Source organism: Lepus europaeus, chromosome 14, assembly GCF_033115175.1.
Source record: "Lepus europaeus isolate LE1 chromosome 14, mLepTim1.pri, whole genome shotgun sequence".
Classification (NCBI taxonomy): Eukaryota; Metazoa; Chordata; class Mammalia; order Lagomorpha; family Leporidae; genus Lepus; species Lepus europaeus.
In genome coordinates this window covers 56,107,962-56,135,200 of record NC_084840.1, presented here as the reverse complement: position 1 = coordinate 56,135,200, position 27,239 = coordinate 56,107,962, and the positions used below count along the sequence as shown (strand labels likewise).

Genomic DNA, 27,239 nt, shown 5'->3' with positions numbered 1-27,239 from the left:
TACTCCTACTTCTGAGGCGTTAAAGGCATGATTTCCCTGCTGTTTTGCACCCTGTCCCCCTTATAGTACAGAACACTGTATGGACTGGGTGTAAGCTGCTAGAGTCACTATTACCTTGCTGGATTTAGTTGGAGTTATGAGGCTACAGTGTTTTTTGCTAGTGTGGAGGGTGTCTAAGCTTCTGTTCCCTAGGGTAGTATGGATCCTAAAAGTGACTCCTTTCTCAAGATGTTGCCACACTGCCACAGTCTGTGCTCTGGGAATTGTAGGGGATGTAGTATAAGTTCCTTCTGTGGATCAAGCAGCAGAGTGTTCCCCAGATAGGTCTCCTTACTGGGCTCCTACTCTGTTGTGAATGTGGATTCCTCCCATCCCTAGGATTGCCCATATAAGGTATTCCTACACACGAGTTCTGCTGGGATTCTTCTGTTTCCTTATCCTCTGTAATGGGGCCATTAGGCCAGGGTCTCAGTTGCTGTCTGTCTTTGTTCCTGTCTGCTGCCATCCCAGGGTTCCATGTCCTATTGGATTTCTGCTATTCCCTTGCCCAGCTCCAGTGTTGTTCCTTGGGCACTCACATTTCAATGCAGCCATTTATTTTTTTGTTTTGGTTCTTCTCTGTGGAGAAGAAGGTAAATGCTATCTTGAAACATTCCCTAATTTTACAATGATTGAGAGTAATAATACTACAGAGCAAAAAATGAAAATAGAATTATACATAATTCTAAAGATGATCTAAAATGTACTTTGTTTTTTTTTATAAATTTAGGATTTCTAATTATAACTATAAATTATAATGTAGCAGAAGTTTGCACAATTTTTTTGACCATTGTTTATAGGCACTTTTATTTTTTAATTTTATTTTGATATATTTTACCTTTGTTTCCTGAGTGAGATCTAAAATAAAACACTTAAGATCCCTATTACCTTGGATGCCTTTCTAAGCTTGAAGAATTTATTTTAATCAACTTCATCTGTCATTTTATCTTGTTGGTAATGTTAAGCATTCTCTAAATAATCCATCAGCATTGTCTCCAGCCTCTCCCACTTGGCCTTTGCCTTGGCCATGTTCCACCTCCAATTGATTTTAGAAGCCACTGCCTTTCTTTAGACTAGCAGTTAAGTGGGCATCCCAGCATCACATTCTGTATCTCCATGAAAGAAAATGTCTCTGGCCAACTTGTCTCCTCAGATCATTGATCTCTCTCGAAAAGAGAACACTGTGTCTCCTCACAGATTCCCTCCTCCTTCTTGAATGATTTAAAACTTGATTCTGAGCTGTATAAAGTTGTTTGGATGGCTGTGCCCTACAGACAGAGTTATCCTGAGAGCTGCCACTTCTTCCTCCACAAACAAGGCATGCTGATCTCTCCTAAAATGATCTGGCTCTGCCACTGCTTTGTGTCATACCTGGCAAGGTGGAAACTAACTAACAGTCATACCCGGCAAGGTGGAAACTAAATTGAGAGGGGAATGAAGATGACTTCATGATAGTGCCAAGTCAGGGAGTACGTCTGCCCTATCCCATGCAGATACAGGCAGGTTTAAGCTTTCTGGCTTTCTACAAGGAAGCATTAGTTTGTAGTCTTGGTGTGGACAAGATTCTGGCTGTGCTGGATGTGAGTCTGGAGCTGTTTTGCTGTGAACAGAATGGACCCAGCATCCTTAGGTTTCTTCCATCCCTTCTTGGGCTTCACGATTTTCTCTGTCCATGGGAGTGGTTCTGTGGAAGATGAGAGACAGAGAGAGATGATTGGGATTTTCTCTGGAGGAAAAGGAAACAGTCAGTATTAGGCTTACTTCCTGCTCTCCTAGAGCCTCCTTTCCCCTGAGTACCATTAACTCAACGATGACCTTTATCTCCACCAAATGAAACATGTTGGGAGGAACTCTGGGGTAATAAATGAGAATGTACATGGTGTAGTATTCCATCAGGGTAAGGATGATGCAGTAATGGCGTGTCAAAGGAATGAGACGTGGTAGAAGTTGAGGTTTCTTGATAGAGAATATCTGCAGTTATGTTAATGATTTAGTTTTAAGCTCTGCATATTTAGCTGTTATTAATGTTTCTCTTATTTATTAATATATAGGGTAGAATACATTTATTATCACTCCAAAAAATGATAAAAACTTAGTATTAAGTTAAATTATGTAGACATTAAAATAGACATCAAAATTATGCAGAAATTAAAATAGCCAAGAGTAAAAGTTGAGAAATAAGGAGAATCTATATTCCTCTAATTTTTAATTTGAAAGTAGAAAAAAAATTTGTTGGGAGTGTGCCTCTAGAATTTGTTCAATGAGAAGAGAGCAATGAGGTAAAAGTACTAACTTTTTAATCTTTAAAATATTTTAATTATTATCACATTAAGATAATACATATTTTCAAAAATAAAGCATCAGAAATAATTGTATTCATAGTAGTTCTTAATTTTATTAGATGGAATTATTTTTAAAAGTTACCCTTTGGGATTGAAATTCCTATGGCCTGGAGGTGAACATTTTTGAAAAGTTCGATAAAATTCCACTTGGCCACTTTAAAGTTTTCCAAGTTGTGAGGAAGATATGGAAGATGAGGCACATTTCAAGGAAAAGTATTCTTTATTAGTTAAGAGAATTTCAGATGTTCACAGATAATTCAGAAACCCTCATTTTAAGGCAGACTAGATGTGAATATTAAGGCATTCTTAAACCCATGTGCTGTTTTTAAAACAGAATCACTGATAATTCTATACTTAATGTAAACATGGACTTATTTCCTATAGCCTGTTGAATTTTCTTTATGTTTTTATTTAACAAAAGTTAAATAAGATGGGTAATAACAATATGAGTTTGTACGTAAGAAGACCTGGGTTTGACATATGAGGGGAATTCAAAACGTTCATGGAAAACTCATTATCATCTTTCAATTCCGTCTGTCCACTAACTTTTTCTTTCTTTATTTAAGAGAGATATAGACAAATGCACACACAGATAGGTTCACTCTTCAAAATGTCCACAATAGCTGAGACTGGTCCAGGCTGAAACTTGAAGTTGGGAACTCAATCCAGTTCTTCTACATGGGTGGCAGGGGCCAAAGTACATGAACTGTCAACTGCTGCCTTCCAGGGTGCACAATTAGCAGGAAACTAGCATCCAGAGCGGTGCCAAGACTTAAATCCAGGCACTCCAATATCAGATACAGGCATCCTAAGTGGTATCTTAGTGTCTAAGCCAAATACCGGCCTCTGTCCATGAACTTTCTGAATTCCCCCTTGCATGTCTCTGACAGTACCTGTGTGATCCTTGACAAATTAATTTACCTATAAACCTCCATTTCTTCATCTGTAAAATGAAGGTACTGAGTAGACCTAGTTCCTAGAGTACTATTAAATTAAACAAGACCCCAAGTTTGAAACATTTAATCCAGAGCCATATTCTCTTGGCTGCAATTTGGAGACCCCAAAACCTCTAAAACCAACACTTTATTTATAGGTTTGTGACAAATGTATCTGTCAGCAAGACTCAGCTTACATGAAGCTATTCATAGTCCTTACTCATCCCACGCTCATATGTTTACTACAGAAATATGAATGTGTTTGATTATTCCATGCTAGTCAGACCCTTTTTATAGTGTTGCACATCATATTCCTGTCTGAAATTGGAAAAGTTTTGAATTCTACAAACCCTCTGGTCCCAAGGGTTTTGCATAAATAGTTATAGGATGAATAGATGTCTGGCTGACAGAACCATGTGCTCATTAGACCTGTCTACTCTCTCAAGAGGCACATAGGTGAACCCAGTCTCAGCTGTGTATAATGAATTTTCAGATGTTTAACTATAAAGATGCTATCAAGTTTTCTACCCTGACTGAATATCCTGTTTTGTTCATTGTTAGGAATCTCTTTGGACTTTTCCAATTCGCTTAGTTTCCTGTTCTGCCTGGTCTTCATCATCTGATATTTCAGCTATGCCCTTTCTGGTCTATGATTCATAGATTACATTTCTCAACTTCTCATCAGGTCCGAGTATTAACAGGCCAGAACTTTTATCCTGATTGCTCTGGAGGGAGTTCTTCAAGCTGGATTATTTTAGAATCAGTGTCCCCCACTCAAACGTAGATTCTCCCAAGGAATGGGTATCCTGAGATAAATGTGGGTAAGCATGAGGAGAGAGGGAAAGTCAAGAATGTTTTTATTCTAATATTCATTTTACTCTATAATTAATTGTATACCACAGTGCTGCCATCTACTTTTTTTTTGGTAAGATTTAGTTTCTTTTTTATTTATTCTAAATGTGGAGTGACAGAGAGGGAGAGATACACACACATACACATACACACACACAAACAGAGGGAGAGAGATATATCTTCCATATACTGCTTCAGCCCCCAAATGGCTGAAATGAGCAGGTCTGCAGCAGGCTGAAGCCAGGAGCCTGGAACTCCATCCAGGTTTCTGACAAGGATGGCAGGTACCCAAGTACTTGGGCCATCCTCCGCTGCCTTCCCAGATGCATGAGCAGGGAGCTGAATTGAAGCAGAGCATCCAGGACTCAGCTGGTATTCTGATATGAGATGCCAGTGACACAGACAGTGGCTTAACCCACTGTGCCACAATGCCAGGCCCTGCCATCCACTTTCCTTCAACCCTGATCACCATTTTTGCATTCTGTGATCAGAACTGAGAATTTGTCCACATATTTCCTGAGGTTATTGATCCTGTGTTTATCTGTCTGCTATCTTCCAGGCACTGGCATTGTGAACAACACCAAATCCCTGCCTTGATGGAGTTGCCATTAGTTGTAGGGGTAGCAGATCATCAATAAATATATAGAGAGGCTCTGGCCAAAAAACAATAGAGCAGGGCCAAGAGAAAGCAGTCACAAGAGGGAGTTTTCTCTATATAAGCCAGACAACCAGTGTCCCTCTGAGAATTGATGTAAAAGCAGGGACTTGAAGTAAGTAACAGCATAAACTAGTGGGTATCTGGAAGAACTTTCCAGACAGAAGTAACAGCGAGTGCAAAACCTTCAGGAGGAGTGTGTTTATCCAGGAGCTCAAAGTGACTGGAACAGAGCAACAAGAGGAGAAAGTAGAACCCAAGTTCATAGAAGGAGCACAAGGGTCAGATGGTGGAGCCTGGTAGATGAAATGAAGACAGGACTTCATGGAGCTGGGCATAAAGAGGGAGCCATGGTAGTTTCACTGCTAGCGCTGTTGTGAGGAACATGAGGATTGGGACTGACTTTTGAACCTGAGATCTACAAAAGCAGTCTCTGTTGAGTGACCAGGGACAAATGCCTGATTAAATGGTAGCAGAGAAAACAAAGACGGTGGCTCTAGGCAAGTTTTTTTGGAGAGTCTGTACGTATAAAGAATAGCAGCGGAAAGGGGATCTAGCTGGAAGCGGAGATGGATCGAGGTTTTGTTTTGTGTGTGTGTGTTTGTTTGATCATGGGACGAACAGCATACTTGAAACCAGAAAAGAACAATCCAATAGAGGACAAATTTTGACCTTGTTCTTCCTTAATGTGTGTGTTTATTTGGTCCATTTCTGGCTATATCTGCTATATCTGGCTATATCTTATTAATTAAGCCATTCTTCCTCTTTCATAATTCTAAACCATTATGATATAAATAGCTTTGTTGTACTCTTTTATGAGTTTTATTAAGAGGAAATTATATAAACTGTCCAACTCCTTGTCTATTTGCCCTTTGAGTATCCCCTACCACTCAAAATGCCCTAAAAAATTCTTTCTAAAAAAATAGATAAAAATGATCTAGACACATCATCCTTGCTAGAGAAATATCAGAACAAAAACCACAACTGTATATTGCCAACAGAGTTTATTAACTTTATGCCTGAGTGGCTATAATCAAAAACTTTTCTAAGCCATGTGCAAATAAGAAAAAAATCCACTGAGATTAAGAAAATGTCTTAACACAGGTGGAAAAAGTAAAAGAATGTTTGTATGAAAAATGTCAAATATAATAAATAGCACTATTCTCATATAATAAATGATGAACTTTGCTGTCAAATATGATTTTATAATAGTTTTGGTCATCATGTATGGCAGGAATTTGTTTTATTTATTATCATATGTTTGTGGACAAGTTACTGTGGTTTACCATCTTGTTGAGAAAATTTGAAGTGTCCTCAACATATACGGATAGAACATGATTATTCTTTTTTTTTTTAACTTTTATTTAATGAATATAATTTCCAAAGTACAGCTTATAGATTACAATGGCTCCCCCCCCATAACTTCCCTCCCACCCCCGCTCTCTATCCCCTTCCATTCACATCAAGATTCATTTTCAATTCTCTTTATATACAGAAGATCAGTTTAGTATATATTAAGTAAAGATTTCAACAGTTTGCACCCACATAGAAACACAGTGAAAAATACTGTTTGAGTACTAGTTATAGCATTAAATCACAATGTACAGCACATTAAGGACAGAGATCCTACATGAGGAGTAAGTGCACAGTGACTCCTGTTGTTGACTTAACAAATTGACACTGTTGTTTATGGCGTCAGTAATCGCCCTAGGCTCTTGTCATGAGTTGCCAAGCTATGGAAGCCTTTTGAGTTCACTGACTCTGATCATATTTGGACAAGGTCATAGTCAAAGTGGAAGTTCTCTCCTCCCTTCAGAGAAAGGTACCACCTTCTTTGATGACTTGTTCTTTCCACTGGGATCTCACTCGTGATCTTTCATTTAGTTTTATTTTATTTTATTTTATTTTATTTTATTTTATTTTATTTTATTTTTTTGCCAGAGTGTCTTGGCTTTCCATGCCTGAAATACTCTCATGGGCTTACCTACTAGGGGATTCCAGTTCAATCCCATCAAGGTGGCATGTACCAAAGCCATCTCACTAGTCCAAGTGATCAATTTCTGTTCACAATTGATCATAATGATAGGATTAAGAGTCAAAGGGATCACATAAACAAGACTAGTGTCTGCAAATACTAACTGATAGAATAAAAAAAAAAAAAGGAGAGAAGGATCCAACATGGGAAGTGGGATACACAGCAGACTCATAGAATAGCGGATGTCCTAAACAGCACTCTGGCCTTACAATCAGCCCTTAAGGCATTCGGATCTGGCTGAACATGGTTATTCTTAAAAGTACTGAGGTAAAGGTCATATCAATTGAGTGATTTTTGTAAATTCCTTGGAAATCCAAGTCTAACATAGAATGGAAATAGTGTCTACTACAAGATCCATGAGAAAAACAAACCCATTTTTATAAATCAGAGATTTAAAAATATTAGTGACAAGAAATGTGATCAAGGACATAAAAATCCTAACATGTGCATGAACAAATATTCCTTCCTGTTTCTTTCTTTGTTTCTAATTTATTTTCATTTTTTTCTTTGAAAGACAGAAAGACAAGGAGAGAGACAGAGATCTTCTATCTCTTCACAAAGAGATCTTCTATCTACTTGTTTCCCAAATGCCTGCAGCAGCTTGGGGCTGGAGGAGCCTGAAACTCAATTTAGGTGGCAGAGACTCAACTGCTTGAACTATTATCTTCTGCCTCCAAGAGTGCATGTTAGCAGGAAGTTGAATTCAGAAGCAGATCTGGGGCTCAAATCCAGGCACTCTGACCTGGGATGTGGGCATCCCAAGAGACACCCTAATTGCTGCATCAAACACCTGTGCTTATTCCAACTTGTAGAGGCTGTTAAACTCATGGTCTGGACACTGAACAAAGTTCTATACCCTAGCTTTCATATTTCTTGTTTCTCTTCTGATGCCATATTATGTTTCTTGTGAAAAGTCTCAGTTTAACAGAATAGAATCTAGGCTCTTTACTTACAAAATGGAATGTGAGCCTTGGTGTTTACTCATCTACTCCCTAAAGCAATTGTGTGTCCCTTCAGCATGAGCAGAGAAGGTTGACATTGCCAGCACCTGTCAGCCTCACTGCTTTTCAGCTGAGACTTTTGTAGTTTGAGATAATGAAGTAAAAATGCAAACTGTCCCTTTCTTCTAGATTTTTCAGTGCTTTGACCTGGCATCAAGTTAGATCACCAAAAAGCAGAGTGTACTCAAAATCTTTGTTGCTTCTCTCTCCTCAGAAATGCTTTCACTGAGTTAGAGTTTTGTTTTAGTTTATATTGAGGACTTAAGAAAAATTATAAGTTGGCCATTGAAGAAGACATTGAGTCTAGCAGTAGAGACACCCCTGACCAACATCAGAGTGCTTGTGTCTAATCCTCCGCTCCAGCTTCTGAATTCAGCTTCCTGCCAGTGCAGACACTAGGATCAGTGGTGACAGCTCAAGTAATTAGGTTCCTGCCACCCATGTGAGAGACCTGAATTAAGTTCCCAGCTCCTGGCTGCAGCTGCAATGCTGACCTCAGTCCTGCCTCAGCTGTTGGGAGCATTTGGGAACTGAGCGAGTGGATGGGAGTGCTCAATGAAATAAAGTAAACTGATTATGATTGCCATCAAAATCTTCCTGTATCTTCCGTGTTGTTAGGTTTGTACTGACTACAGTTCACGTACTTTATTTAGAAATCCATTTCAAGAATTCCTCCTTGAAAGCAAAATCAAGAACTTAGGTTGTAGTCTTGTGTTCTCCAGACAAATTCTATGTGCTTCCCTTTCTCAAAGATGAGTGTTTTAGCTCATTCTTGAAAAGAGTTTAAAATTTGTTCATTTACAGAACTTATCCCCAATATCAGATAAAATATACATATGAATTTTTCTAAGTAACCTCTTTTAAAAAATTTTATTTAACCGATATAGTATGTGTGTCCAGTTATAAAAGAGTCAGTCTTTCAGAATCACATGATTCTAAATACATAGAAATGTAAGTATAGTAAATAATACATAAAATTAATATGATTAATATATGTATACTACATAGTAAGTATAAATACAAACACATGTGTTTATCTGAGAAAGTAAATAGGAAGACAAATATATTAATGACTGCATATTTGTTAAACAATGCAGATTTATTTTTGTTTGCTTATGAATTTTTCAAGATATTTTACTCTGCTTCTCAAAATGTGGCTAGTGTAGAAACACATGTAGAGACTAGTTAGAAATACACATTCTTGATTCCCATGTGAAACTTACTGATCAATGGTGTAGGAACCAGAAATCTGTATTTTAACAAGCCCTCCAGATGAATCCTGCGCACATTTGAGTACAATTCATTGTGCTAGATGTTGGATAATAAAATGATTAGTACAGTTCATGATACAAAATGCACTTTTACCTGCACCCATCCCTTCTTGCTTTTCTGTCTTCCTCCTCACATCCCTGTATTCACCCCTCTCACCTTTTCCATATGTAAGCTTGTGAGAGGTGACTTAGTGCAATGGTTAAGCACAACTGTTGAAGCAGAATTTTTGCTCTTTGTCTAGATTTATTTGTCTGAACTACAGGTTTGCTACAATTGGTAAATGACCTTGAGCAAATCATTTGATCATTTTAAGTTTCAGTATCCTCATCTATAAAATCTGAATAACCACAGTATCTACCTAATGAGGTTATTAGAAGGTTTAAGAGAGATAATATCTGTAAACATTTCTAGACCAATGCTTGGCACTTTTTATACCTCAAGAATTAACAGCGGCAATTGTAATAAGTGAGATACTGCACTGGGCATGAGATACAAACAATATTTTCTGCTTTTCAAGAGCTTATATCATTGTGTCTTATAAGATGTTTATTCTATGGAAACACTCTAATGGGGAAGGGATTTGGGAATTAGGAAATAGACTGAAGATCATGTATTCCAATGTACTTTCCATTATAGGAATACCATTTTTTACAATATTAATAGGTAGGCAGTATACCCAGGATTCTGTGCCCAGTTTAGTGCGAACATGTTATGGAAAGAATCCAGACTCTGAAGTTGATCAGATCTGAAGTTCTTGTCATTATTCTATTCTGTTCCCTCAGGAACATCTCTGAGACCCAGGCTCCTTGTCTCTACAATAGGATGATGGCACCTCTCATACTTGATTACCAGGTGGCTAAATGAGATGGTACACATGAAGTACCCTCTATTTCTTTTTTATTATTATTTGACAGATAGAGTTATACAATGAGAGAGAGAGACAGAGAGAAAAGACTTCCTTCCATTGGTTCACCCCCGAAATGGTCACTACAGCCAGAGCTACGCTGATCCGAAGCCAGGAGCCAGGTGCTTCCTCCTGGTCTCCCATGTGGGTGGAGGGGCCCAAGCACTTGGGCCACCCTCCACTGCCTTCCTGGGCCACAGCAGAGAGCTGGACTGGAAGAGGAGCAACCAGAACTAGAACCTGGCGCCCATATGGGATGCCGGCACCACAGGCGGAGGATTAACCAAGTGAGCCACAGCGCCGGCCCCCCAGTACCCTCTATTTCTAATACACTACTAGCTCACTGAAAATGTAAATTTTCCTCAGATTAAAAAAAAAATCCCAATGTTTTTGGGGATATCTATGAGTTCTAAGACAGGGTTCCCTGTTCTAAATAAAAAGAATCTCTATGTAAATGTTATCAGTTGGTTGTGTTTCAACATCTCATTGGCATGCTGCTTAAAAAAAAAAAAAAAAAAAAAAAAAAAAAAAAAAAAAACCAAAGAACATAATCCTATATAAAGTCACACTGTTATCTTCTTTGAGCATGTTTGTTATTTATCTAAGAATCCTCCCATTTAGCCATCATTCTCTAACTGATCCACTGATACCCCATGAGGTTATTTAAATTTTTCATTGAATTTAATTTGTAATTTATCTTTTACACTAACCTATGAATTACGGAGAGTAGTTTCACATGATTTCATGTTGGATCATTACAGTCTCCAAAATGATCATATATTGAAAACAAGATCACTTCCTGTATAAGATGAAAGAAAATTATGATACCCTAAACTATTTCATAACTTTGTATTTCATCTACTAATTTCATTCAGACTAAATTTTTATGTGCTTATGAAATTATAGAGATAAATTAGTGAATTCAAAATCTTGGGTCCCTTACTCAAAATGTGAATGTGATCATCTAGAGGCATTGCTGAAGAGTTCTTTGAAAGACAAAGTCAAAAACAAGAGATTTAGATCTGAACTCTGGTTGTTTGCCAACATTTTTGTAACGTTTAAACCTAAACATAATTTTCATATGCATCTCATTCATTTATTGAGTCAGCTACTTTTCAGCTAGTGAATACTTGTGTGCATGAACTTTAATATTATGCCCTGGGAACATAAAAATTACTGTCATGATGCCTGAACTTAAGGAACTTACTTTTCAGCAAGGCAAAGAGACAAGCAAATATAGATTAGGTTTCTTTAACACAAAATTAAAAATCTGATGTGCTCTAAATTATGAAGGTTTTGAGAGCTGACATGATATTGCAAGTAGAAAATTCCACATCTGACCTCCTTTGATAGATTCCAGTCAGAAGACTGATATACTAAAAATATTGTATAAAGTTATCTCCAGGCTCTGTGTATAAAGTTTACAGGAAACATAAATGAGTAACGAACTTAGACTTGGGTGCTCTTTCCCAAATATCTCCTTATAGAAATGTAAATATTCCAAAATCCAAAATAATCTGAATTCTGAAACATCCCTGGTCACAACCATTTCACATGAAGGATATTCAGGCTTTATCCACAAGTCTTCTTTGAAATCAAAATTTGAACAAACATAGAGGATGTCATCAATATGCCTGTCTGGAGGCTCAAATGTACCTTATGTAAGAAGCTACTTTTGTGCTTAATTCAAAGGATCCATGGAGAATGCAAGAAATGGACAATTTGTTTTATGAGGACAAATTTAGCAAAGATGTCCCATAGGAATGGGGCTGGGGCAGTTCTCTACTGTTAGTGCCCCGGAAATGTTGTAGAGAATAAGAAAAAATTAGGTTTGCTGGAGCCAGACTGCCATGGCCTTGAATACCCCACTGAGGAACTTAAACAGTTTTTTCTTGGCAAACGAACAAATGGCTCAGATGATTCCCATGTTGATTAAGAATTGGTGAGACCAGCATGGAAGCCAGTCTGCAGGGTATGGCAAAGGTCCAGGTGACATAAGGATGCTTGAAAAACAATCAGGCACAGTGGAATTTGAGAGACTGGAAAGATTATTAAATCACTCCTGAGGAATAATTAATAACAGAACTTCTCAACCATTTGTGTAGGGGAAGGTATAGAGGGGGAAAAAAAGGATAAAGAGGTTTCTCTGGGAACTAGATGAATGGTGATTCATGATCATACTCTTAACCAGATCCCAGGTGGGTGAGTAATCAAAGATTATCCACTAGGACCTGGAGCTTGGAGCAAAAGTCAAAGCGAAAGTGTAGGTTTGAAAGTCTTAGGCACAGAAATGGTCAATGGAAATAGAAAATGGAGATTTCCAGCAGATACCTTGGAGTCAAGATTAGAATCTTGGGAGAAACAATAACATTTATGAGGAAGTTTAGTAAATAAGAGTAGCAAGAGAGATTAAGGAATCTTCTCCAGAAAGATAGCTGTAAAAGTCAGAAGCTCCCTGAGGATGAAAGGATGAGAAGCCTTTAAAGAACTTAAGAGACTAAGTAACTATGAAGCAGTTGCATGATGGAGGAGAGTAAAAGTTAGAAAGTTATAGCTTTTCGACTAAACAAAAGGAAGATGGAATGGTGATTTGTGTTTCTGGATGTGGCTTTTTTTTTTTCTTTAACATGAGGACAAAAAAACATTCTTCCATACTGTACCATGGGGAAAAGAAAATCATGACTAGAATAGTTCATTTACAAATTAAAATACATGGTAAAGAATCATCAAAGAGATTGACTACAGCAAATTTTTAATTTGGTTGATCGAATGTGTTTTCTAATGAATAAATCTACTTCTGATCTCTTCTCACTCACATACACTTGATAAAAATGTTCTTTAGGAAACAGTCGTACACACGAGTGTTCATTAGCTTTATGTTCACAGAAGGAATACACTTCAGTTTTTAGAACAAAAATGTGAGACTTGCATATTGGACTATGAATGTTCCTCAAAGTTGAGGTTCTATTGTTAATTCAAGTGGCAGACTTGTTTCTTTTGTGACTGTGCAGTGAATGCAATATGATTTCTGAGGCACCTGTGCCAGTCCCCAGAGCGCCAGTGACCTAGCATTTGGTCCTTCTGGATGACAAAGCAGAAAGTCCTTCTTCTGCACTTAATGTTCATACAGGGCCATGTAGAACTTGGTTTTCTTCCTGTCAGGAGTTACTTTGTGCTCACTGTAATTAGTGTGTGTAATCCTGTCAACTGCAGATGCAATGTTTTCTCTGAAAAAGTAAGAAGTTCTCAGTGATGAGATTCAGAAAGGGGTCCATAAAGGAATTTTTTTATTGGAGATGATGATAAGCAACATTTTGGTTGATTTTTGTTTCCATTGTTTCTCAGTGTTTCTGTTGTGTTATATGTGTGTATTTTAAATCATGGAGGTTATCAAGGGGAGAAAACAGAGCCAGGATTAACCATCCCCAAATCACGTTTTATTCCATAAGCTGTCTGACACCTGTTTCTCTCTATACCTGGAGAGAGAAGTGCACAACTCTAAAACAGGCACTTGCTGACCAGACTTTGTCTACAGAGTTTCCGCCTCTTGTTCCTCTCTCCCTCTTTAGGGTATTTGTTTTGTGTCTTTTTTTCCTGTAGAGTAAAAAAAAAATTAAGTCTGTAGGCAGACAAATGGTGTTACAAGAGAACTTCAAAAAGTTCGTTCATAGAAAATGGATTAAGAGACATTTATTTTGGTATATAAAGCTTTGAGATCTGTGCATAACTGTTTCATAAGACACATTTTCCATAAACTTTTTGGATACCATGTGTACATATTGATTTAAAAAAATTTTTTCCAGCAAAATAAATTTTTCAATTCCATTTTCCATGAACTTTTTGATATTTCAGTGCAGTACATTGTGGACTGGTAGAAATTATGTCCAGTCATAGCTTATTGGCTGATATCAGGACCTCAGACTGCTGGCATCCCTGCTCCGTGCTACCCCTAAATCTCTTTCAGGTTGTTACACTCCAGCGACCCGTCAGGCTACTCTCAGCTAGCCAAGCTGGAGCCAGCAAGAAAGGAATCGTCCACCACAGATACTTATTGAGACCAAATTATTAATGTGCAGTGGCAGAAAAGTGGCTCCCTTTCTCATTGGATTATGAGAGCATTTGTTTTCTTGATAAAACTGCGGCCAGCTTCACATTTGGTCTAGAAGGTAGACGAAGATTATTTTGCTGCAGACTGCCGGGATGTCTGATATCTTTCCTCTGTATCTGTGCCAAAGTGTGTCTCCCTCATCCATCTCACAAACTGTTTTTAAACTTAATCACATTGAACTTTTTGTATATGTTTGCCTGACAACAAATGGGTCTGGGGTTAGGGAAGGAGAGTGCAGAGAAAAAGACATCTTTATTAGAAGAGAAATGAGAAACCACTCTTTTTGTTTAGAATAACCCTTAATGTAAATGAATCTAGTTATAGTAGGGACAAACTTCCAGAAACACTTTGGCTGTTTTTGAAAAATACCAAAATAAAAATAATAATTGGAATTTGAAACTAGTTTTAACAAGTCCTATGATAAAACCTATTTTTCATTCTCTTACATACATCTGTCTTCTCTGATCCTCTAAACCTCAAACATACACTGATTATCCTAGACTCAAATATCTTTACTTAGTAACTTAGTTCTAAACTTCACATCCTAAAGCCAAATGAAGCTGTTATGATTTAGACTGCTTGCAGTGCAAGGAATAAAACCTTAAGTGGATATGTTGTAATTTATTTAGCTTCTCTTTGGGTTACATTGACTTTATTTTTTAAAAGATAAATTTTACATAAGAATTGTCTAAAAAGTTAACTGAAGCTTTCACTTTAACACTTGAAGATCTTCTGTTTTCATCTATTCATTTTCACCTGAGATGCAGAAAACAGTTTCCATTGAGAGATAACCTCATAGTGTATCCCTTGCTGAAGGCTTCACTTCTGTGTTTCTCTCCAGCGTTATGAACGGCAGAGAACAATATAACCCACTTTTACCTTGATAAGCTTTGATTTGAGGTTTTATGTTCATTCCATCATAACTTTGTATCTCCATAGACAAACTACTGAACAAGTAGATCGGATGGTGCAATTTGATTAGGTATGCAATGTCTTGGAATTTTATACTCTTCAACATTTAGAGCTGTTATGCTTTGCCTATCTGTAAGTCATACTACCGGCCTCCTTAACCTTGCAAACACACCTGGGAATCCTGTGGTATGTGGGAGTTGTGGGGTAGGCTGAAGCTTTGTGGCAGCTGAAATTACTGCCTACAAGTCCAGGAACTCTATTTGTTTAGCTAGAACTAAACTCAGAATCTTATTGGTTTAAGTGGCGGCACCATGGAAATCAACTTAGTTATCTGGTTTTCTCCTCTAGAGAACACAGAAATTATCAAAAGGAGACAGAGGTTCTACCTCAGGCAGACATGCTGGCTCACAGCCTGCCATCCAAGGAAGAAATTAAATGGAAAAAAAAAAAAAAGAGTACACACAAAGCCAGCAGAACACAGAGTGCTGGGCCTACGGGTGGGCAAGCTCCTGAGGTTTCTTACGAGGCCTGCATCATCACTGCACATTACCACACACCTGACTAATGACGAACATTCCATTTATGCAGAAAGAAACGTTTAACTTGTTAAAAAATACTTGATTCAAAATTGTATAAAGATTGGTGCTTGGAGGGGAAAGTTTCCATTGTCTGGAAATCACACATTCAGTCATTCGTCTGACTTTTTCTGAACATTGCCAGAGTGAAACTTTGCTTTTGGACAAAGATTGTTTTGCTGAAACTGATTACCTACTCTTTGTCACACCTGATTCCATGTATCTTTTGGTTGTTCCCCATAATTAAACTCATCCTGAAAAGAAAAAGAATGCCTCATATTCTTTGATGATTCTTATACCTGCAGTTAAGGAGAAACTACCTACCTTTCAAATGTATTCAGCACAATTTTCTTTGTTTCTGAAGTTTCATAAACAATAAGATATAGAAAAATATTAACATAACATTTTACAGATATTATCTACCATTTAATATTTCTTGACATCTAAAAGATAGTGCTGTATATCCTGTCTCCTAGTCTCCACTTTCTGTGTAGTTAGTTTTTTTTTTCCAAAAATTACTAAAAGTGTTGAAGAGTTTTTCATTACCATATGATTTGATTTTGTTCATACTTTCCTTCTGTTGTCTAGATTACTGGCTGGAAACATCAGATGTGAAAATGAGTGCATCACAAATATCTACCTAACATTTAACTTCCCATTTTAGATCTCTCATAGGGTGAAATCTTGATTAATAAATGCTCTGGCTATCCCCCTTGGTGTGAATGCAACCACATCAAAAAACTCAGTCAGGGTGAGCATTTGGCCCAGTAGTTAAGATGCCTGCAACACATATGGAGTATCTGGGTTCAATATCTGCCTCTGACCCCAGACTCCATCTTCCTGATAATGCAGACACTGATAGGCAGTGATGATGGCTTAAGTAATTGGAGACCTGTCACCCACATGGGAGACTTGAATTGTGTTCCCGGCTCCTGAGTTTGTCCTTGTATTTGGAGGATGAACCAGGGAGTAGCAGCTCTCGCTCTCTCTCTCTCTCTCTCTCTCTGCCTCTCAAATAAACACATTTTGAAGAAGAGTATGCCATTATGAATCAGCTGTGTCTCTGCACAACATACACAGGGTGCACAAAATTTAGAAGACTGTGGACTATCTTCTTTAGCTCCGTCCTGGTTTCTTCTCTCAGTACACTCTTATTCTCTGCATAGCGACTGCTTTCTCACTTTATCAGAAAAATGTTGTCCCTCTTTTTACTTCCTTCATGCTTTCCAAGTGGGACATATACATCATTCTTTAAAATCGTTTGATGTGTTATCTCTGCCATGCCTTTTCACTTAGAGCCTCTGATGTCTAACTGTGAAATGATCATCTCTTTCCTACTCAGTTGAAGAAATTTTAGGCATTATTGAATGAGGGGTGAAGCAGGAGGGAAAGAGGATGGAACATGTACAAGCAGTTACTCAATAGACCCAAAATTACAGCTGATGAAATCCACCACGATAGCCCAGATGGAGAGCCCAAGTAGGAAGACGCTAATATCGACAGCTGGCTCAGACCATCTCCATACCGACTTTTTGCTCATTATTTTTCTTCTTTCTGCCAACTCTGGCAGCATATCTGACCTCCAGGGACACATTCTTTTTTCTGCTTAAAGTGTGGAAAAAATTTCTTGTTGTCAGAGTTGTGTTGAAATAAAATTGGCATTTGGAGGAAGCAACATTTGCTAGGATGCTTAAGAGGGGTGGATGCACAAACTGCTGAACTGAGCAAGTTTACATGGTCTGGGTTTATCATCTGGCAAAACAGAGAGGGGTGAGGAAGTGTGGTTGTCTAGGGGGTCAGTCTGGCTGCCCTGCTGAGCCTTAGAGAGTGTTGATAGCTCAGTTCCAGGGCACTGTTTCTCAAAGTGGTGTTCACAGGCTGCCTACATCAGATTCCGCTGGGTGCTGCTTCTGAATGCACCCCAAAAGGGGCCAAGAATATATCAAAGTGAGCCTGGGGAATGGACATTTGGTCTGGCCTTTGGAACACCCACCTCCAACATGGTAGTGCCCGTTTTTAATTCCTGAGTCCAGTTTTCCGCTATTGCAGACCATATGAGGCAATGGTGATGGCTCAAGTAATTGGGTCCCTGCCATCCACGTGGGAAACCTGGATTTGGGTTCCTGGTTCCTGACTTCAATCCCATTGTGAGCACTTGGGAAATGAACCAGTGGATGGAGGAGCACTCTCTAGCTCTTACTTGCTCTCTCTGCCTCTCAAGTAAATAAATAAACTTAAAAAAGCAAGTTGTGGCAAGGTGGGGGATGCATTTTGACAAACTCTCCAGGACTCTTCTGCTTTTTTTTTTTTTTTTTTTTTTTTTGGACAGGCAGAGTGGATAGTGAGAGAGAGAGAGACAGAGAGAAAGGTCTTCCTTTTTGCCGTCGGTTCACCCTCCAATGGCCACTGCGGCCGGCGCATCGTGCTGATCCGAAGCCAGGAGCCAGGTGCTTCTCCCAGTCTCCCATGCGGGTGCAGGGCCCAAGCACTTGGGCCATCCTCCACTGCCTTCCTGGGCCATAGCAGAGAGCTGGCCTGGAAGAGGGGCAACCGGGATAGAATCCGGTGCCCCAACCGGGACTAGAACCCGGTGTGCCAGCGCCGCAAGGCGGAGGATTAGCCTGTTAAGCCACAGCGCCGGCCTTCTGCTTCTACATTAGAAGAATAACTGTTCAATGTCCTGGCGCTGTTTTCCTGCTTTCTAAGTTATTTATGTGTGTATATACAGAGGTGCTTAGGATGAGGCAACTGACTCACCCTAGCATAGAATTAAGAAACTGAGGCATAGCTAGAAATACAGTTTAAACATTTGTCCCTAGTAATGTGGGGCATCTATGGCAGCAGAAGGGACAACTGCTCATAGTTCTAGAAACACAATATGTTGACGTCTGACTCTCACTCAACCTTTGCATATTTTATAGTGTATGTCTTACTCCTCTTCTTTTGCCATTATTTGCATTTTCCCTTTCCAGGAAAACTATGAAAAACTGAAAACTTATCTTTTAAACATGCTCATGTGTCACCTGCTCCAGAACAATTTATATAACCTCTGTCCACCAACTACAGGAACCTGTTGTGGGGTTTTGGACTAACATAGATGGTTGCCCTTAATGCATAACTGGTGTTGACCTGGTTGTGTGAATCTCTCTCGAAAGCTAAGCTGCACGCAGTGGCTGACTTGGAGTTCCTGCTCCATAAATGATTGTCAAATGAATGGATGAGCTAAAAGATCTCATGCCCCACCCCCCAGATACACATTCTCCTCCATTTTCATCATTTCTGGCATAAGGAATGATTGAATTTGTTTCTGTATAAAATCAAATGTGTTTGTATCAGACACTGCTTCCCATGATCCTTACAAAAATGTGTTTTCAGAACCAAATAAATAAGATAGGGAGAATATTAAGATGCTTTGGAGATCTAAATACTTGTGAAGTACATTTTTTAAAAACTTTTATTTAATGAATATAAATTTCCAAAGTACAGCTTATGGATTACAATGGCTTCCCCCGCCATAACTTCCCTCCCACCCGCGACCCTCCCCTTTCCCGCTCCTTCTCCCCTTCCATTCACATCAAGATTCATTTTCAATTCTCCTTATATACAGAAGATCAGTTTAGTATATATTAAGTAAAGATTTCAACAGTTTGCCCCCACATAGCAACACAAAGTGAAAAAATACTGTTGGAGTACTAGTTATAGCATTAAATAACAGTGTACAGCACATTAAAGACAGAGATCCTACATGATATTTTTAAAAAATTAATTAACTTTTTATGCAATTTCCAATTTAACTCCAGGGTTTTTTTTTTCATTTTTAATTATCTTTATATACAGAAGATCAATTCAGTATATACTAAGTAAAGATTTCATCAGTTTGCACCCACACAGAAACACAAAGTGTAAAAATACTGTTTTAGTACTAGTTATAGCATCACTTCACATTAGACAACACATTAAGGACAGATCCCACATGGGATGTAAGTACACAGTGACTCCTGTTGTTGACTTAACAATTTGACACTCTTGTTTATGGCATCAGTAATCTCCCTAGGCTCTAGTCATGAGTTGCCAAGGCTATGGAAGCCTTTAGGGTTCGCCGACTTCGATCTTATTCCAACAGGGTCATAGTCAAAGTGGAAGTTCTCTTCTCCCTTCAGAGAAAGGTACCTCCATCTTTGATGGCCCCGTTCTTTCCACTGGGATCTCACTCGTGGAGATCTTTCATTTAGGTCTTCTTTTTTTTTTTTTCCCCCCAGGGTGTCTTGGCTTTCCATGCCTAAAATACTCTCATAGGCTCTTCAGCCAGATCTGAATGCCTTAAGGGCTGATTCTGAGGCCAGAGTGCTATTTAGGACATCTGCCATTCTATGAGTCTGCTGTGTATCCCACTTCCCATGTTGGATCCTTCTCTCCCTTTTTTGATTCTATCAGTTAGTATTAGCAGACACTAGTCTTGTTTGTGTGATCCCTTTGACTCTTAGACCTATCAGAGCCATCAATTGTGAACTGAAATTGATCACTTGGACTAGTGAGATGGCATTGGTACATGCCACCTTGATGGGATTTTATTGGAATCCCCTGGCACATTTCTAATTCCACCACTTGGGGCAAGTCAGCTTGAGCATGTCCCAAATTGTACATCTCCTCCCTCTCTTTTTCCCACTCTTGTATTTAACAGGGATCACTTTTCAGTTAAAATTTAAAAACCTAGGAATAATTGTGTGTTAATTACAGAGTTCAACCACTAGTACTAGAACAACAACAACAACAAAAAAAAATACTAAAAAGGATAAAGTATTACATTGTACATCAACAGACAATGACCTGATCAGCTCTTGTCCTGACTGTTGATGTGAAGTACATTTTTAAATGCCACAAAAATGCTTTAAAGAGCTCCAAGTAAATTTAAGAGGGTATCTACTGGATTTTAACTAAGTGCTGAAAAAAAGTTTCCTTAATTCCCAATCCAAATACTTCAACTTAAATTTACTAGTAGCTATTTCAGAGGAAGATGGGGACTCTGTGATCCTTAGTTTGTTATAAAGAAAATGTTTTTGTCTTCAAATGTTTAGAGGAGGGATTAAAGGCAATTTATGGCTTGGGTAGAAAGTAATAAAAGTAGTAACAATGGAGTGTCTTCTAAATTGTCATCATTTTCTGGAATTACTAGCAATATCAACCCAGCAGGCATTTTATGTCTAAAATGAATTACTTTCATTTGTCAAGTTTTAATGTAAACTACAACATCAATCTTGGAGCAGCTATTCTGAAGTATTTCATTCTATTGTTGAAAAAGAGAGGTTGATTTGGTTATGTATAGAAGATGGATTCTGTCATTAGCTCTTTTACCACAGGATTCAAGAAACATATAATTCATTTCTTTTTGAAAATTAGGCTGAAAAATATCTATGTACATAAAATGTATTTTATTAAGGTCAAACCACCATTCATTTAATTTCTTTAAATGACACAATTTTTAATTCCTAGAAAAAAAATCACAAAATGAAAAATAAAATAACTGAATAGGTTTGGTTTCCTTCCTTTTATTAATAGAATCCCAATTTACAGATTTCTTACTATTTAATTAAAGCAATTTATTTTAATGGTATTTTCCATTTGAAAAAAAATTTTAAATGAAGCTGTATCAAACCTTTGTAACAACTCTGTGTCATACTAATAGTACTACTAGGAGTAATACTTTTGTATATGAAATGATTGAGCCTTTTTTTGAGGAAGTACCAAGATTTAGGTTATTAGTATATTATCAATTTTAAATAACAGAACCAAAACTTCTACTCTTGCTCCCTCCCACCTTTTAGCTGTATCTTTGTTCATTTCTCTTTTATGATATCACTTTAGAAAGTGATTGGTTCACACCTTTGATGAAGCTAAGTTTTTAACAACTTCTCAAGTACTCTTGGTAAATTACTTCCATGCATGGATAAGTAAAGCATAGAAGGTAAAACTGCAATAATTTTAAGTAAACATGTGATTTTGTATATATTCCTAATTATTTTAATGCTTGTTACATATAATTTGAAGACCTCACTTATGTGATATAGCAAACCCTACCTCCACCAATGCCAAAATTAAGGTTTTCTGTTGTTTTATTGTATATGAAGTTCCTACAACAGAAGATGAAATATGTATAACTTAATCACAAAAATATTCATGTGTGCATATGCAGTCTGTCAATCATCTGGTGATTCCAAATTAAGAACTCTTGAATAATAATTCTTGGTAGCTCTAGCAATCTGTTTTTAAGTCAAACATTCTGTGTATGTGACATTATTTTCTCCAATGATTAAAATCCTTAATGAATTGTGACTTGCTCATCCATTATAAGGGGAGTCAGTTATTTATGTAATTTTGTTGTTGTTGTATACTTACATGTATCTTCTCCCCATACAGAGTGAAAGAAGCTGAAGAGGTGTGTAGGCAGAAAAAAGGAAAATCACTTTATAAAATAAAACCAAGACATGACTCTGGAATTGTGAGTAACTTTTCTCACTTTTAACTTGGGATTTTCTTTGGCTTTTAAACCCTATTTCACTGTGTGTGTGTGCATGTGCGTGTGCGTTTGTGTGTATGTTTGTAAAATTTTCCTGTTAAGTTCAGATAAAGAATTAGCTTCTTATTTTACTAATCTTCTGTGCCTTATGCCTTTAATCAGGCCCAGAGTCTGAGGGAATCTCAATATTCAGTACCCAGAACTTAGGAATTAAGGTGAATCTGTTACGAATGTACTCACATGTGAAGATGTATATGTTGGCAAGGGAGGGCAAGAGACCAACTTCCTCTTTTCTGATTATTCAGGCATCATGGTACAAGAGTGATTGTTATAATGGTATTACCTCCACTGGGATCTAAAATACAATGGGAAATGCCAAGTGCATGGTTATGTTTTATCCCAAACAACTGTACAATGTTACTGTGTGAAAACTGTCAGCCCACAGATTCAGTTTAACACACTAATTTGAGTGCTCTCCTTGCCCATCCTTCCTTTAAAATAAAATTCTAAGTTGTGCACCTTGGTTGAAAGGTAAAGTTTTCTGTTGTAATACTTGAAATGTCTTATATGTTCTGAGGGGTCATCACTTGGTACCAGAGTTGGTAAATAGTGCTGTTTTAAGTGAAAAGTTGTATTAGGCCTTAAAAAAGGAGAATTTTGAATTGGATTGGTTTATTTTGTGTAAATGAAAAAGACATTACAATAACCCAAAAATAAGAATTATATCATCATGTAAAAGCTATTTTCCTTTAATTTTTCATATCAAATTAATCTTAATGGAAAGTATTCGGTTATGATTCAGTTTATTCGCTGCTCTTTTCTGATTGAAGTTCAATTCTAAAACTATATTGAATGAGGAGAAATAATTATGCACTTCAATCACACTATTATAAGAATAGAAGGGGATGAAAGTACTTGAACCATGAAATGAATCAGTTGTTTCAGTTCTCATATTTGTGCATTTCTATATAGGGCTGAGAATGAGAAAGAAGAGTTGGTTCTCTCACATCAGTTAGAAGTAATTTTATTATATTTTATTTTATTTTATTTTATTTTTTGGACAGGTAGATTTAGACAGTGAGAGAAGAAGAGAGACAGAGAAAAAGGTCTCCCTTCCATTGGTTCACCCCCCCCCCCCCAAATGGTCGCTATGATCCTAAGCCAGGAGCCAGGTGCTTCCTCCTGGTCTCCCATGCGGGTGCAGGGCCCAAGGACTTGGGCCATCCTCCACTGCACTCCTGGGCCACAGCAGCGAGCTGGACTGGAAGAGGAGCAACCAGGACAGAATCTGGTGCCCCAACCAGGACTAGAACCTGGGGTGCTGGCGCCGCAGGTGGAGGATTAGCCAAGTGAGCCACGGCGCTGGCCTAGAAGTTAAATTTTTAAAACTTTTCCTCAAAAATTTTACTGATTTGTCCTGGAGAAAATTTGTGAAGATAAAACAGATATTACTTACCTTTTGATCCTTTATGAGCTTGTAGATCTTTAGCATTTTGCCAAAGAATTTGATCCAAATGAAAAGATCTTGTTTGGGCTACTCTCAACTCCTTCCTTTTTTAAAGTTCTTGTTTTTAACTGTATAACTTCTGTCTGTGTATTTATTTTCAGAAAGCAAAGATAAGCATGAAAACCTGAATGGTGAAAAGCAGAATGAGAATGAGCCATTGCCACAACTTTCACAAAACTCAGATGACCTGAGCGTGGGAAGGAAACTACATCCATTCAGATCATTTTCTTCTTGACCTCTTACATAATCTTTGTGTTTTCTAGACAGTTTACTGATTATTGAATTTTACTGTATACTCATATAAAAATACAAAAGCAGTAGACCAGTGGAGAATTTGACTGACATCTTTTCTTTTTGTAAAAGTTTATGGTATTATACCAATAGACCAAAAGAGCATGTTATAAGAGGCAGTATCTGCATTAATTCTGAACATGCTAAACATTAACCTAAAATTTACTTTTGTGGGACTATTCTTTGTCATGGCAAAAACACTTTCCTATCTATTGACAACCAGTACTCCACTTCACTGCATTTAGATTTCTGGGTAAAATGTTATTTCTAGTGAGTTGTTTGTATCAGTTTCATGTCTACCTATAAATTTTCTATTTTAAAATATAAGTACCATTTCTATATTATGATCAATGCTTTCCCAACTCTTGGGTTGCTCTCCATAAGTATATATTTGTGAAAGAATAATATCTTTTTCTTTTTTTTTTACTCAAATCAGATAATGAATAGAAAAAATAGCAAAGCAAAAACCATTCATTTCTTATAAATGAATACAGGAAGATTATAAGTATTTGAAGTCTACTGAGGGCTTTAATCAGAATATGTGCTTTGAGACTCTAAAGAACTCATCTACAGCAGAGGTAATTAAACTAAAGATGTGCCTCTGTAATTTTCACCATGACATTTCACAACAAAAATTTTACCTAACATTTTGAAGGAATATAAATAATTGGCAAACATGACTAATAGTTGGAGGAGTGGAATGGAGGTTAACTTTTTGGATGGATTGACATCTACCTAGAACTCATTAAATAAATATATACATGCCTGAGTATTTTGACATGATTGGGATTGTATTTGTGTGTTACAGCAGGTGAATAAAGCTGTAAAATGAGAATGTGATGATTCATTATCTGAAGGAGTCTAGGAAATGATTTGGTTTTATTTTCTCCTACTCTTTCTGTGAATAATTTAAACTCAGCTCATGATAAATTATGGTGGTTTTGTCTAACATTAATATTTGGTTCTTTAAAAATTGCTGTTAATGATGTCCTGGATGGTTATGGTTGTGACTAAAGGGGAGCATTTATTGCTATTGCAAACCAATTATGGAAAGCAACTTTAAAAGAAAAACAATGTTTTAAATCATAACTATGTTTGTATTTATGTATAGTCTCTTGCCTTTTAGTTTGCAGTTTCCGTGCAAAGAAACAGTAGTGTTTTTTTTTTTCTGTTGTTGTTTTGTAGTCTTCCTGTCCCCTTTGGTCCCTCCAAGGTGGATATTACCATCCTTCAATGAAATAATAGGGCATTTAACAAAGATCGCTATGTGCAATACTGTATTTAGTGTTTCTATTTCAATTTTTCTAGGACGTTAATTTATATGAAAATAAAAGGAATAAAATAGTTCTGTGTTCAATGCATGTGTAATACATGGGGACATTTGCAAACTGCAGTCATCATTTTTTAAGATGTATGTATGTATGTATTTGAAAGGCAAAGATACAGAGAGAGAGGGAGAATCTTCTATCTGCTGCTTCATTCCCTAAAAGGGCGCAATAGCCAGAGCTGGGCCAACCTGAAGCCAGAAACCAGGAGATTCTTCTGGGTCTCCCACATGAATGCAGGGGCCCAAGCACTTGGGTCATCTTCCACTGATTTCTCAGGTGCATTAGCAGTGAGTGGATCAGAAGTGGAGCATCTAGTTCTTGAACTGATACCCATAGCAGATGCTGGCACTGCAGGCAGCAGCGTTACCCACTCTGCCACAGTGTCAACCCTGTAACCATAATTTTTTTCTTTTTTTTTTTTTTTTACTTTTTGACAGGCAGAGTGGACTGTGTGAGAGAGAGACAGAAAGAAAGGTCTTCCTTTTACCATAATTTTTAACATTAGGTGGGGAGTGAGAAGAAGGGAGGGAGGGAAAATGCATTAGCTTCCATATTCACTTGCACAAAAATCTTGCATACAATTTTTGTATTCAAGAACTTAAGTTTACCAATGAATAAGAAATCCTGATTTAAAAAAAATAATCTCTGTTCTGTTATACCTTGAACTAGGACCTCTTTCCTAAGCTCCAAGAGAACTTCTGGTCATTTACAATTAGATGTTTCACTTAAAGCAAGAATGCACAAACAAGAGGAATCTCCATAGGGTAAAGGGAACTAATCATGCCGCATCAATGCAGGGTAAAGTCAGGCTTGCCACCAAAGATGTGGAGCTGCAGTGGTGCCTAACCAACCAGTGAGAGTCTATGGAAAATAACAACAATTTTGCTTCTGGTCCATCCATGAGGAATCTTCTCTGGTCTCCTCCCACACTCTCTCTTCATAGGCAACTCTGTTGCCCACTTAGGATAGCTATCTCCATATGGAGTTGCCCACACTCACTCATGAAAGCATGTTCACTCCCTGCATTAACTTGTGTACTGTAAAAAATTAGCTAAGTGGATGCCCCAGAATATGGCAAACATATAGCAATATAATTGCATGTGGCAAGGGAAAGTAGACCAACCTGGGAAAGCTAATTTGTTGATCCATGCCTATACTTAAAATATCTCCATTGTCACTGCCACACAGGAACACAGTGCCACCAATAAGCCTAGTTTAAAACTGGGAATGAATGTACGTAATACAAAACAACAGATAAAGAAAGGTGAGAGGAAAAAGAGCATTAATATCCTCTCAAGTCTGCTTCCAAATTATCCAAAAGGAAAATTATCAATAAGAAAGAATAAATCAGGTCAGCAAATGGAAAAATGAATTTACCCTCAAGAATGAAAACAATAAGGCAAAATTTGGTAATAACTACATTTATGAATTCCAAAGGAATTTAAATTTATAATCAAGATAGAAAAATAATGCAAGTAGAAGCTGAATTAAGTCTAGATGGATGAAAAAAGATAGACAGTTATTGATTTGGGAGATAGTGATAAGGAATCCACTGAGATTATACCACACAGAGAGGAACTATTTTAAAATGTTTAAGAGAAGTTAAAGAGATACAAGATAGACTCCAATTTAAGAGGTATCTTGTAGCGAGAAAGGAAATTATACAGAAGCCAGATAATAGTTTTAATAAATACTGTTTTATAATTTTCTAGAGTAAAAGCATATCCTCTGCTTGAAAGTGTGTTACAAGTAGCAGTCCAGATAAATACCAGTAAATAACTAGAAAGGTGAAAGTGGTAAACACATGAAAGACACAGCCAGATATGAAAACATATTTCAAAATGTCTGTAAGGAAAGGACCCAACACCTGAATGAAGTGACAATTATCCTGAAAGCCAATTTGTTTCCAGCAATGGTATTTTTAGAGAGCAATAGTGTCTTTTTTTTTTTTTTTTTTTTTTTTTTTTTG

At 37.4% G+C, this 27,239-nt stretch overlaps 1 protein-coding gene across 1 annotated transcript in view; it reads left to right on the top strand.

Annotated features, from left to right (window-relative positions):
- FMN2 (formin 2) overlaps nucleotides 1–25,274 on the top strand; it is a 358,901-nt gene extending 333,627 nt beyond the window's left edge. The window contains exons 17-18 of the mRNA XM_062210677.1: nucleotides 22,045–22,126; nucleotides 23,753–25,274. Of these exons, the coding sequence (XP_062066661.1) occupies nucleotides 22,045–22,126; nucleotides 23,753–23,779 (109 nt within the window). The 3' untranslated portion in view covers nucleotides 23,780–25,274. The remainder of the gene's footprint in view (nucleotides 1–22,044; nucleotides 22,127–23,752) is intronic.
- Nucleotides 25,275–27,239: the final 1,965 nt, after the last annotated feature.